This window comes from Panthera pardus, unplaced genomic scaffold, assembly GCF_024362965.1.
Source record: "Panthera pardus isolate Hobbes unplaced genomic scaffold, ASM2436296v1 HiC_scaffold_7, whole genome shotgun sequence".
NCBI lineage: Eukaryota > Metazoa > Chordata > Mammalia > Carnivora > Felidae > Panthera > Panthera pardus.
The window spans coordinates 29,797,724-29,811,880 of record NW_026527002.1 but is presented as its reverse complement, the minus strand read 5'-3'; the positions used below and the strand labels follow the sequence as shown (position 1 = coordinate 29,811,880).

Sequence of the window (14,157 nt, the reverse complement as noted above, 5' to 3'; positions counted from 1 at the left end):
TTTTTCTTTTAATGTTTAACATATACTACACTTCACCTGTTGAAGGCAAAACAAACAAGCCATGTGATTTTCTGCAAAATCAGGATATCAAATTTTGACAGGCAAGGAGGGTAAAAAGCTAATTGTAATGTGGGACTAATAATGATAGATAGCTAAGCCTTTTTAAAGGTACCAGGAACTCTTGAAAAGCTATTAGAAAAGTAGAGAAGGTCACTGAATCTGAGGATTGTACCAAGAGCTCTTTGAATGGTGATCATGGTGGTAGTTGACAGTGAACTGTCTCCACCATCACTTTGTGCCTTGGGCCTAGAGAGGCTGACTGCTTGCTTTGAACTGATGAAGTTTTTTACAGTGAACCAGGCCCAGAAGTATTCACCAGTGATCTGGGAGAAAGGCAACAAAGAAGGGAATGGAAGAAGAGTGGTATGAAATGCTTTGGAGGCAAATTTCATGAACATAGGTTCCCAAACATTAAAGAGGTAGTAAGAGTAATAAAAAGAATTGAAAAAGAACACACAAAAGAAGGAATAGATGAAACTAATATTACACTGATGTTAACTGGAATTTAAATAAAGACTAAAAACTGTAAAGATAACCTTTTTCAAACTGGTATGACTGAGACACCACAACCCCCTCAAAAAAAACCTGGTATTTATTAAAATACTCTTAAAACTCATTTATGCATCGCCAGAGCTTAAACATTATGGTTCTGCGACAGAGTAAAGGAAACTGAAAGTATTAAAATACTATGATTGACCCTAGTACATATTGCTGTACTAGTTTTACAGGAATTCTTGTATGAGATATAACCATTTCCCATATTTGGTTTGGTTTTAGGTGAGCCATTTGACTTGATGTCACGAAGAATAATTGCTGCAAATAGTAAAACATTAGCAGAAAGGATAGCCAGAGAAATTCAAGTAGTACCGTTTCAAAGAGATGATGAAGATTAACTGCAACAGCCTCGCGTATTCAGTCACGGTTCCATCGCCCCCGTATTTGCTGACACACTGATGATATAAAATTTAGGACGTTTATTTCAGATGTGTAATATGATTGGTTTAAGTTGTCTTTGATATCCAGATTTAAAAATTGCAGTTTGTTGTATATTTTACTAAGACTAGGTATGCGAGAATACATGAAATGTTGCATTGTTTTAACAAACTTTGCTTGTGAGAGTGCACTTTGGGAAAGATATACAGGTAGTTGATAAGACAAAGTATCATCGACTGAAATAGCAGTTTAGAGTTTCTAAGTATATATGAGCCTCTGAAATTCTGACTGTGTACATAAGCATTCTTAACTACAAAGTTAACTTTTTGGAAGAAATTTTCTTTAGTTCCCAAAGCCATATTTAATTAAATTTGTAAGAATTAATGGGTCCTTCCTAGACCAAGGTTTTTTTTCTTTGCAGAGAACCTTGTTTTATTCATCAGTGTACACATAGCACCTAGCAGAGTATTTGTTAAACACGGGCGGTCTAAAAATAAGCATTCAAAAGATATTTTGAAGGTAGCAATTCCTAGTTATACATAAAGCAATGAGCTCACCCTTTATTTTTACTTCAGGTGTTAAAGATGATCTCATCCTTTTCATATTTTACGATATCATTCCTTTTAACTCTTCACATTGCCATATCATTTCAATTCCTGTACCATCAGGTATCCTCTCTACTTGTGGGCATTTCTGCAGTTAATGTTTTACAAGACACTACAGTATTTGTTTGGAATCTTTTAAAGTCCCAATGGTTAAAAAAAAAAATTTCAAAACATTATCAGGCATCTAATTTAAATTCTATAATTAGAGTATAAAATTGTACTAAATTCAGGGGCTCCTGGGTGACTCAGTTGGTTAAGTGTCTGACCTCGGCTCATGATCTCACGGTTCGTGGGTTCAAGCCCCGCAGCGGGCTCTGTGCTGACAGCTCAGAGCCTAGAGCCTGCTACAGATTCTGTGTCTCCCTCATGCACTCTCTCAAAAACAACCAAACATTTAAAAAAACTGTACTAAATTCAATATTAATGTTTGAAAGTTGTTCCTACTGATCTTGTTGCGTACAGGAGACCTACAATCTGGCAGGTAAACTGTATTATTAATTGAATGGTGTTTTTTTCCCCAAACTCCTTAATTTTGTTGCCACTGGATTCTATTCAGTCTTTAAATATTCCTTACTAGTCTTTGTCTTAGGAAACTCAAAGAAAATTGTTCTGGTTCATAAACATTTTAAATAAGGTCAATTGACTGCTTAGCCTTGTCCTTTGACACTTGAATAGACCATTAATTTTTGTTAGTCTCATGTGAACCTTGTATTTGATAAAAGGAAAAGTACATTTATAAAGTTTAAGGTAGGGGATTATTGTGCACTTCAATATACTAAGATTTGAGTATTGTAATTATTTACTGTTGGTCATGTGCAGTAAAAATATACTGTATTCTGTGGTTAATTTTGCAATTAAATTTATTTAAGATTCATAAAATTTTAAGTATAACTGAACATTGTTAAAGTTTATAGTTTATGTTTGAGATTTGTGTTGAGTTGTAAATGTTGACACTTGCAGTTGTGGCTGAATATATGTTCTTGGGTTTTTTTTGTCTACAGTTTTCTCAACTTTTCTAAAAGTCTTTTAGAATAGTTTTCCAAAAAGTAGCTTTTTTTTCCCTAAATGCAATTAATTAATTTGTGGCTGAAATTTCTTTAGACATTGAAAAAAAGAGGTTTGACAAGTGAGTTATCTGCCAATAGTTTGTAAACCTTCTAGCAGTTTCTTCTAGTATTTACCTTCATCATTTCAAAGGTATATTAAAGGATATTTAAAGGATATATTTAAAGGCTATATTCTGCTATATATTTGACTTTATTCATTATTTAAACTTGCTGTTATGGAAGATGGGGATTTTGTACTTCTAACTCCCCCTTGAGCTACTTTTACATCCTCCTTTTCATCCTCTTATAGTAATTACTAATTTACTTAATATAATCTTTGTTATTAAGTTTATATTCAGTGTTCAAGGACTTTCATTCACTGATTAACCAACTAGTATGCTATGATTATATCTTCTTACCTGTGTAATTTTTGTTCTTCCTGAGATTAACACATTGTCCCCAAGATTATAAAACCTCTTTATTAACTGCTTTCTTTTCCTCCTATAGATACATCTTTTGGGGCCCTTTTCCATCTCTTCCAGTCTGAATTGGTTACTAAGTGTGTTCACAGTAGTCCTCCTGGGGCTTCTCTTTGCTTCTCTTATGTTCAGTCATCTGTGTCCTTGATTTTTTTTGTGGCAGTCCCTTATTTTGCTGAGCCCATCTTCCAGGGGTTTTCTCTGAAAATGCACTTGAGAGGGAAAGTTTTGAAATCTCACAAGAAAATGTCTATTCCTTCATTGATAGTTTGGCTAGGTCTAGAATGCTAGGTTGAAAACAGTTTTCCCTCAGAATTTGCCTCACTCTCTTTTGTTCAAAATTATTGATGAACAGTCTTTGAATTTGCAATCCATTAACAAGTAGTCCTTTTCTTTTTTTTTTTTTTAAATTTTAATGTTTATTTCTGAGACAGAGAGAGACAGAGCATGAGTGGGGGAGGGGCAGAGAGAGAGGGAGACACAGAATCAGAAGCAGGCTCCAGGCTCTGAGCTGTCAGCACAGAGCCCGACGCGGGGCTTGAACCCACAAACTGTGAGATCATGACCTGAGCTGAAGTCGGTCACTCAACCGACTGAGCCACCCAGGCGCCCCAGTCCTTTTCTTTTTTTGAAGTATATTTATTTTGAGAGTGTATGAGCAGGGGAGGGGTGGAGAGAGAGAATCCCAATGAGGGGCTCCATCTCACTAATTGTGAGATCATGACCTGAGCTGAAACCAAGAGGCAGGTACTTAACTGAGCCAACCAGGTGCCCCACAAATCTTTTTTATTGACGATCTTAGAAAACTCCAGAAATAAAAAGAAAATCCTGAATTTCCTGGTGATAAGATTTGTCTTTTTTTTTTCCCCCCATCCATTGTGCTAATTATTCACATCCTTTCATTCTGGAAAGTTTAAGTCCTTTACTGTTTGGCTACTTTAATACTTTCCTCTCTTCCTCATACTCTGTCCTCTTTTTCTGGAATTTCTCATATTTAGGTATTGGACCTCCTTATGTTCATCGTCTTGTTTTCTCTGACTTCTTTGCTTTTGTTTCCAAAGGATTTCCTTATCTTCCAGTCCTATTAGCTTTTTTTTTTTTTTTTAATGTTACTCTATCCCTTTATTCCCTACATTGTCCCTTTCAAGTTCCTCTGTTTTCAGAGTTTTTTTTTTTGTTATGAAAATATTAAAATTTGTGGGTTGCATGTCAAGCACTGCTGATAGGGAAATCTATAGTCAAATACAAGGCAAGAAAACAGTATAAGGATTGAGTGGAGAAATAAAATTAATTCACAGTCAATGGGATGGAAGGCCCTTTTGGATTTTCTAAGTAGACAAAACTTTCTAATTAGTGTTTTTGGTGGTGTTACTAGAGGTAAGGTCAATGTAAATATTTAATGAAATACATAGTATTTTAAAAACTATCAGCTACCTAGGAATTAGTCTCATTAGACTAATGAAAGATGTGCAAGAGCTCTACACAGAAAAACAAAATTACTGAGAAATTTCTGAACTCTGAATAGAGTAATAATACACGTTGGTTTGAACACTAGTTTTTAGATATTCTTGTTAAATTGATGTAGATTCAGTGCAATCGACCAAAATCCTAATATTTTGGTGAGGACATAAGGTGGGAGGGTTAACAACTTACATGGAAATATAGAGAGCCAAAAATAGCAAAGACCATCTTAAAGCACAATAGTGAAGTTAGAAGACTACACCACTAGGTATCAAAACTTGTTACACAGCTACTGTAATTAGTGATATTAGCACAAGGATAGACAAATAGAAAATGGAATAGTGTTCAGAAATAGACTCAAACACAAACTAGATAGCTCTATGATAATTGTCAATGTAGTACAGGAAGGAAAAGATCTTTTCAGTAAGTGTATGGAATCAACATGAGCATCCAAAGGGGGAAAAAGCTTGATCACATCATGCACAAAAATCATAAATATGAAAAATAAAGCTTCTTAGAATATTTTCCTGTCCTTGGTAAGTAATGATTTGGTAAACAGGACACACAATATTAGCCATACAGGATGATTGATTAATTGGGCCACATTAGGAACTTTTATCATCTAAACATACTAGTAGGAGATTCAGAGGGCAACGTCCAAAGTTTTCAATAATATGTCTGACAGATTCTTTCCAGATTATATAAATCACTCCTTCTTATCAATGAAAAAGTGTAATTGGGACTCTGGTACAAGATAGCTATATAGGAAGACCCTGAACTCCCCTCTTCCACATACCATATCTATACCTATATGTAAACCAATTCCTCCTGAAGAACTGAGGGCTGACTAAACAGCTTCTGCACAACAGATAGACCACCTAGGGAATGGCAACAGAGAGACACGGTAATGAAGGGAACCTAACCCCACCCCCACTCCCTGCCTCCACCCCCAGGCACACACTGAGGTGGGGAGGGATAGTACTGAGGGACTATGAGCAGGTTTTCTGCGGGGGGGGGGGGGGGGGGGGGGCAGAAAAAAAACAACAATGGTTTAAAAGAGCAACTAGAATAGAACTAGCCCTAGAATCCTGCCAGATACCAGGGTTGCTACTGGAACTCTCCAGGTCAAAGGGGCTGGTGAGCACCATGATTCATCTTCTCCTTTCACCTTGATAGGATGGAGGAGAAGCAATATCTAGGTGCCAGAGCTGGCCTACTCCCTCATGTGCTCCTAGTCCCTAGCCTGTACCAGCCCTAGGTGTCCCACCAATGTGTGTACCAGCAGGATACACACTGGGACACCCCTAGTAAGTGCTCACTATAGCTCTGGCTGCTAGACCAAGGTGCAACAGGCACAAGCCACCCCAGAACTCTCTAGAGACCACTTTGACTCTAAGTGGCCTCCTAGGGCATCTCTGGCACAGTACTTTGGGACTTCCTTGCTCACCTCTGCTTCAGCCACCCCACCAAGTAGTCCCTTACACACCTGATTGGCACTGGCCTTGGCTCCAGTCACTCTGCCTGGGCATCCTCTTGTGCTGAGCGTGCTCTGGCTGGCACCCACTTCAGCTTCAGCTGTATTCCCAGGGTCTCCCCCCCCCCCCCCACAGTATGGAATGCCCCAGGACCCTCCAGTCTATGCCCCACTCAGTTTCAGCTAACCCACTAGGGTACCCCTGTGGTACGTGCCAAGAACTTCCTGTCCTGGGCCTCACCTTGGCTCCAACTGACCTGCCAGGGTGCCCTGTGTGTGGAGAACCCTGGGAAAACCTGGGCTGCACCCACTTCAGCTATCCTGCCAGACTGTCTTCTACACAGAGAACCCAGAGAGTGCCCCATCCCATGCCCACCTTAGCTTTAGCTGTCCTACAAGAGCACTCCCTATGCAGAGAGCCCCAGAATCGCCCCAGTTCATGCCCACTTAAGCTCTGGCCATCCTACCAGGGCAGTGCCAGCAGAGTATGCAGGGACCCCTATGCCAGTCACAGCTCTAGCCAGCCAGCCAAAGTTACCAGGCACACAATATGCACAGGGGATGACCATACACAAGACCATTCCTTCAAGTTTAGGAGAAATAGCTATGTTTCATAGAAACAAACACATTCAAGCAAAATGGGGAGACAGGAGAATATGCTCCAAATGAAAGAACAAGATAACCTCCTGCAGAAAATTTAAAAAAAATTAATGTTTTATTTATTCTTGAGAGAGAGAGAGCATGAGTAGGGGAGGAACAGAGAGGGGACACAGAATCTGAAGCAGGCTCCAGGCTCTGAGCTGTCAGCACAAGCACAGAGCCTGACACGGGCTTGAACTCACAAGCCATGACATCATGACCTGAGCCCAAGTCGAAAGCTTTACTGACTGAGCCATCCAGGCACCCCAAACCCCCCTCCCCCAGAAAACTAAATGAAACAAGGATAAACAATATGCCTGCTCAGAGTTAAAATAATGATTTTAAAGATGCTCACAAGATTGGAAAAGAATGTAAGAACGACGTGAGAACTTCAACAAAGAGATAAAAAGAATATAAGAACCAGGGTTGAAGAATACAATAATTGAAAAATACACTAAAGGGAATCAACAGATTAGTGGATGCAGAAGAGTGGAACATCAATTTGGAAGACAGGGTAATGGAAAGCACCAAAGCTGAACAGCAAAAAGAAAAAAGTCTAAAAACTGAGATTAGGTTAAGGGAGCTTTTGGACAACATCAACTGAACATTTACATTTTGGGGTCCCAGAAGGAAAAAAGAGAGAAAGGGGCAGAAAACTTATTTGAAAGAAATAATGGCTGAAAACTTCCCTAACCTAGGGAAGGAAATAGATATCCAGTTCAGGAAGCACAAAGAGTTCCAAACAAGATGAGCCCTAGGAGGTCCACACCACAAAACATAATAGTTAAAATAGCAAAGGTTAAAGGTAAACCAAGAATTTTTAGAGCATCAAGAGAGAGGCAAAAATGTATAGACAGGGAAATTCCATAAGGCTATCAGCTTATTTTTCAGCAGAAATTTTACAGACCAGAAGGGAGTGGCATGATATATTCAAATTGCTGAAAGGAAAAAAAACCTACAACCTTCTACCTGGAAGCTTATTCAGAATTGAGAGAAAGATAAGTTTCACAAACAAAGGTTAAAGGAATTCATCACCACTAAATAAGTCTTATAAGATGTTAGAGGGAATTCTTCAAGTGGAAAAGAAAAGGCCATAATTAAAAGAAAATTATGAACAAAAAGATACAAAATATGAAAACATATATACATAAAATGTGGAGGAGGGAGGAAAAAGTTCTTTTAGAATAAGTTCAAACTTAAATGACCATTAACTTAATATAGACTGCTGTATACTTAGGATCCCATATATGAACCTCATTGTAACCACAAACCCAAAACCTATAGTAGGTACACAAAAGGTAAAGTGAAAGAAAGCCAAACAAAACACTATAGAAAGTTATCAATTACAAGGGAGGAAAGCAAAGAAGAAAGGAAAAGACTATAGAAAAGAAAGAAAAAACAGAAAATAACAACATGTCAATAAATACATACCTATGAATAATTATTTTAAATGTAAGTGGTCCAAATGTTTCAGTCAAAAGATATAAGTGGCAGAATACATTAAAACACAAGACCGATTTATGCCTACAAGAGACTACAGACCTAAAGACACATACAAACTGAAAGCAAAAGGATCGAAAAAGATATACCAAGTAAATAGAAGCAGAAATTGGAAAAAAAACCAAAACAAACAATAACAAAACCACGCCAGGGTAGCACTACTTACATCACACAAAGTAGACTTCAAAACAAAGACTGTAGCAAGAGACAAAGGAAGGGCATTACATAATGATAAAGGAATTAATCCAACAATGGAATATAATAGGTGTAAATATGCGCGCAATATTGGAGCATAAAGCAATTATTAACAGACCTATAAAGGAAGAAATTGACATTAATATAATAATAGTAGGGGACTTCAACACCCTACTTACATCAATGAATAGATGATACAGGCAGAAAATCAATAAGGAAACAGTGTCTTTGAATGACACATTAGAACTGATGGAATTAACAGATATAGACAGAACATTCCATCAAAAACAACAGAATACACATTCTTCTGAAGTGCACATAGAACATTCCCCATCATAGATCACACATTAGGCCACAAAACAAATATCAATAAATTGAAGAATATTGAAATCATATTTTGAAATCATATTATGAAATCATATTATGCAACTTTCCTGCCCACAGTGGTATGAAAAAATCTAGGGGAAAAAAAACCACACATGAAGGCTAAACAACATGCTATTAAACAGGAGATGGGTCAAAGAAATCTAAGAGGAAATCAAAAGATACATGGAGACAAATAAAAATAAAAACAGTCCAGGGGTGCCTGGGTGGGTCAGTAGGTTAAGCGTCCAACTTCGGCTCAGGTCATGATCTGTGCATGGTTCATGAGTTCAAACTCTACCTCAGAGCCTGGAGCCTGCTTCCGATTCTGTGTCTCCCTCTCTCTCTGCCCCTCCCTTGTTTGTGCATTCTCTCTCTCAAAGAAATAAATAAGCATTTTAAAAAAGTAATTAATTAATTAATTTAAAAACTTACAAAAAGTCCAAAGTATTTGGGAGACAGAGAAACAGTTGTAAAAGGGAAACTTATAGTGATACAGGCCTACCTCATGAAACAAGAAAAATCTCAAATAAACAAACCAAGGAGGGAAATAATAAGGATCAGAGCAGAAATAAATGAAATAAAGAATAAAAAACTAGGTCAATGAAACCAAGAGTTGGTTCTTTGGAAAGACAAACAAAATTGATAAATCTTTAGCCAGACCAAGAAAAAAAGGGATAGGACACAAATAAGTAAAATCAGAAATGAGAGGAGAAGTAACAACCAACACAACAAAATACAAAGGATTATGAGACTGATGTATAATTTTATGTTAACAAGTTGGGCAACCTAGAAAATAGAAACATGCAATCTTCCAAAACTGGGAAAAAACAGAAAATCTGAACAAGCCAATTACTAGTAATGAAATCAAATCAGTAATCAAAAAACTGCAAACAAACAAAAGTCCAAGACCAATTGGGAGGGAAGAGTGGAGCAGGAGGACCCTAAGCTCACCCTGTTCCAGAGAGCAATCCAAAGACTGGAAGAACAAACTTCACAAATAAATGTAGAGAAGAAACCACATTGGAGAGGTGGTGACTGGGAGCTGCCTGCAGGAGGGAGGGAGCTGTGGGCATGGAGAGGGGAAAGCACCAGGGAGCCCATACAGGGAAAACAAATCTCCAAGATGTCTGGCCTTGAAACCAGAGGGGCTGAATTCTGGGAGTTTGTGTAATCAGCAGGACTTAGAGCCTGGAGCTTTAAAAGTCAGCTGACTTGATAGTGGGAGAGCCAAGAGGGCAAGTGATAACTGGGTCACCACTCTTAAAGAGACAATAGCCCACAGAGAGGCAACATAGAATCAACAGTTTGCACAATGCCTGGGACAAATGGGAGGGATATCTGTTTATAAGGATTTTGGAACATGTTGAGGGACTTCTTCAGGAACAAAGAAGCTGGTAAGTGCCATTTTATTCCCCCACGCCCCCAGCATAAACACAGAACCACCTGCAGGAGGCAACCCTCTACAGACACTTGCTACTTAATCTGTTAGCAGTGTATCCCACCCATGAGTTCTCCCAAGGACTTGCCCACTCTAAACCAGCTGGCCTTGACCCTAGGCTCAGTGCAAAAAAATTTTTTTTAACACCAAGCACATCTCACATAGCCACTCCCTCCATGCTCCATGCTCCTGGTGGCCATTGCAATCTGGAGCATCTGGCCTAGGACTAGCAGCTCAGCACAAATTTTGCTAACATGGCCAGCCCACCCCTGAGCCCTTCTGCAGTCTCCTGCCTCAGAACCAGCCTGCTTGGGTCTTACTAACATCGGAAAGAGCAAGCATGGCCCACAACAGGCAGAGAGTCAGTGCAGAAGTCTACACTGAATAGAAAAGAGACTCCTACACCAAGATGCAGGCGACACACATAGGAGATTCCCCTGAAGTGTCAGGTTCTGGTGAACAGGGGACCCTGCATTGTAGGACTCTACAGAACCTCTTCTCCATAAAGCCACTACTCTCAAGAGCAGAAGATATAGCCTGACTTTCCTAACACAAAGAAACAGACACAAAAAGGAATATAAAATGAGAGAGAGAAATATATCCTAAATGAAAGAACATGACAAAAATCAGAGTAGGAGATCTAAGCAAAACAGAAATAAGTAGAATGCTTAATAGAGAATTTAAAGTTATGATCATAAAGATTCTCACTGGACGTCAGAGGAGAGTGGACATCAGTGAGGCCCTTGACAAAGAGATAAAAAAAAAAAGAGAGAGATAGAGACGAAGAACTCAATAATTGAAACTAAAAATACAATAGATGAAATAAACAGTAGGCTACAGAAAGCAGAGGAACATTATCAGTGACCTGACCTGGAGGATAGAGTAATGGAGAACACTCAAGCTGAACAGATGAGAGACAAATAAATACTGAATAATGAGAAAAGACTTAGAGAACTCAGTGACTCCATCAGGCATAACATTCACATTATAGGGATCCCAGAAGAAGAGAGAAAGAGGGGCAGAAAATATATTTGAAGAAATAATAGCTGAAAATGTCCTAAATCTGGGGAGGGAAACAGAGATCAAGATTCAGATGGCACAGAGATCGCTAAACAAATTCAACTAACAGAAGTCCACACCAAGATACATGGTAATTAAAATGGCAATAATAATAATGATGATGATGATGATAAGGAAGAATTTTAAAGGTTGCCAGAGAAAAAAAGACAGTTACATACTAAGGAAATCCCAAAGGCTATCAGCTGATTTTTTCAGCAGAAACTTTGCAGGTCAGAAGGGAATGACAATATATTCATAGTGCTAAAAAGGTAAAATCTGCAGCCAAGAATACTCTATTCAACAAAGCTATCATTCAGAATAGAAGGAGAGATAGAGTTTCTCAGACAAACAAAAACTAAAGGAATTCATGACCACTAAACCAGCCCTACAAGAATTAGAGGAGTCTTTGTGTGGAAAGACCATAGGTGAGATTATAAAAAGTAAAAGGCACAAAAGCATATAAAAACATTTCTGTAAAGATCAGTCAAGGGATTCATAAAATAAAAGGATATAAAACAGGATACCAAATATCTGAAACATTGAGGGGAGAGGAGTAAAGAAGAAGTTCAAAAGTAAACAACCATGAGCTTAATATAGACTGCTATTCACAGAAGATGTTAATAAGCCCAATGGTAACCACGAGTCCAGAAACTGTAATAATATAAAAAATAAACAAATAAATAAAAAGAGTAAGGAATCCAAGTGTATGACTAAAGAAAACCAACAAACTATGAAGGAGAAAGAGAGGAAAGGATCAGAAAGAAACTACAAAAACAACCACAAAAGGGGTTAAACTGGGTAGCTCAGTCAGTTAAGCATCCAATTTTGGCTCAGGTCATGAACTCACCACTAGTGGGTTCAAGCCCTGTGTTGGGTTCTGTGCTGACAGCTCAGAAACTGAGCCTGCTTCAGATTCTGTGTCTCCCTCTCCCTCTGTATCTCCCCTGCTCACTTACTCTCTCTCAAAAATAAATAAAAATATTTTTAAAAACCCACAAAAGAAGTAAAAAAACAAGGCAAATGCATATCTGTCAATAATTACTTTGAATGTAAATGGACTAAATTCTCCAATCAAAAGACATAGAATGACAGAATTGATGGCTGCCTTCAAAAGACTCATTTCAGATCTAAAGATAACTTGCAGATTGTAAGTGAGGGAATGAGAAGTATTTATCATGCAAATGGATGTGAAAAGAAAGCAGGAGTAGCAATACTTACACTGGACAAAATAGACTTTAAAACAAAGTCTGTAAAAAAAGACAAAGACACTATATAATAATAGAGGGAACAGACTGACAAGAATATAAAACAATTGTAAATATTTATGCATCCAACATGGAAGCACCCAAACACATAAAACAGTTAATAACAAACATAAAGAAACTAATCACTAGTAATACAATAATAGTAGGGAAATTTAACCGCTCCCCCTCCCAATTACATCAACGGACAGATCATCCAAACAGAAAATCAGCAGTAAGGAAAGAGTGGCTTTGAATGGCACACTGGACCAGATAGAGTTAACAGATAAATTCAGAACATTCGATCCTAAAACAGCAGAATACACATTCTTTTCAAGTGTACATAAAACATTCTCCAGAATAAATCACTTATTAGGCCACATAACAAGCCTCAATAAATTAAAAAAGATAGAAGCCATACCATGCCTCTTTTCTGACCACAATGCTATGAAACTACAAATCAACCACAAAAAACAAAAACAAAGACAAAAAAACAAAAAAAAATCTGGAAGAAGCACAAATCTATGGAGATTAAGTAATAGGCTACTAAACACTAAATGGGTCAACCAAGAAATCAAAGAAGAAATTAAAAGTACATGGGAACAAACAAAAATGAAAACACAATAGTCCAAAACCTTTGGCATGTAGCAAAAGCTGTTCTATGAGGGAAGTTTATAGCAATAGAGTCCTACATCAAGAAGCAAGAAAAATCTCAAACAACCTAAGCTTAGACCTAAAGGAGCTAGAAAAACAACAAACAAAACCCCAAACAAGCAGAAGGAAAGAAATAATAAATATTAGAACAGAAATAAATGATATAGAAACAAAGAAACAAACAAAAACCAACCCAATAGATCAATGAAACCAGGAAATGGTTCTTTGAAAGGTCACAAAATTGATGCACATTTAGCCAGACTCATCAGAGAGAGAGAGAGAGAGAGAGAGAGAGACAGAGAGAGAGAGAGAGAGAAAGGACCCTTTCAAGATCCAATCAAATCACAAATCACAAATGAAAAGGGATAAATAACAACCAACACCACAGAAATACAAGTAATTGTAAAAGAATATTATGAAAAACTATGTGCCAAAAAATTGGGTAATATAGAAGAAATGGATAAATTCCTAGAAACATATAACCTACCAAAACTGATGCAGGAAGAAATAGGAAATAAGAGCAAACTGATTACCAGCAAGGAGACTGAATCAGTAATCAACAGACTCCCAAGAAACAAAAGTCCAGGACCAGACAACTTCATAGGCAGAAGCTACCAAACATTTAAAAACGAGTTAATACCTATTCTTCTCAAAATATTCCAAAAAACAGAAGAGGAACAAAGACTTCTGAATTCATTCTGTGAGGCCGGTATCACCCTGATACCAAAACCAGATAAAGACACTACAAAAAAAGATCTACAGGCAAATATTTCTGATAATCATAGATGCAAAAATCCTCAACGAACTACTAAGAAATTGAATTCAGCTATACATTAAAAAAAAATTGTTCTCCATGATCAAGTGGGATTTATTTCCAGGATGCAAGTGTGGTCAATATTCACAAATCAATCAATGTGATACATAACATCAATAAGAGAAAAAATAAAAACCATATCACCACTTTGCTTTTGTCAAAGTATAGCATCAAAATAAAAGCCCTCAACAAA

The 14,157-nt window shown here is 37.6% G+C and overlaps 1 protein-coding gene and 1 long non-coding RNA gene across 6 annotated transcripts in view; one reads left to right on the top strand and one right to left on the bottom strand.

Moving 5' to 3' along the window:
- Positions 1-2,821, top strand: part of IMPA1 (inositol monophosphatase 1) — a 35,862-nt gene extending 33,041 nt beyond the window's left edge. For all 5 annotated transcript variants that reach the window (XM_019453360.2, XM_019453359.2, XM_019453361.2 and 2 more), the window contains one exon: positions 838-2,821. In XM_019453360.2, the coding sequence (XP_019308905.1) occupies positions 838-953 (116 nt within the window). In that variant the 3' untranslated portion in view covers positions 954-2,821. The remainder of the gene's footprint in view (positions 1-837) is intronic.
- LOC109269416 (uncharacterized) overlaps positions 1-14,157 on the bottom strand; it is a 311,096-nt gene that overhangs the window by 24,317 nt on the left and 272,622 nt on the right. The window lies entirely within an intron of this gene.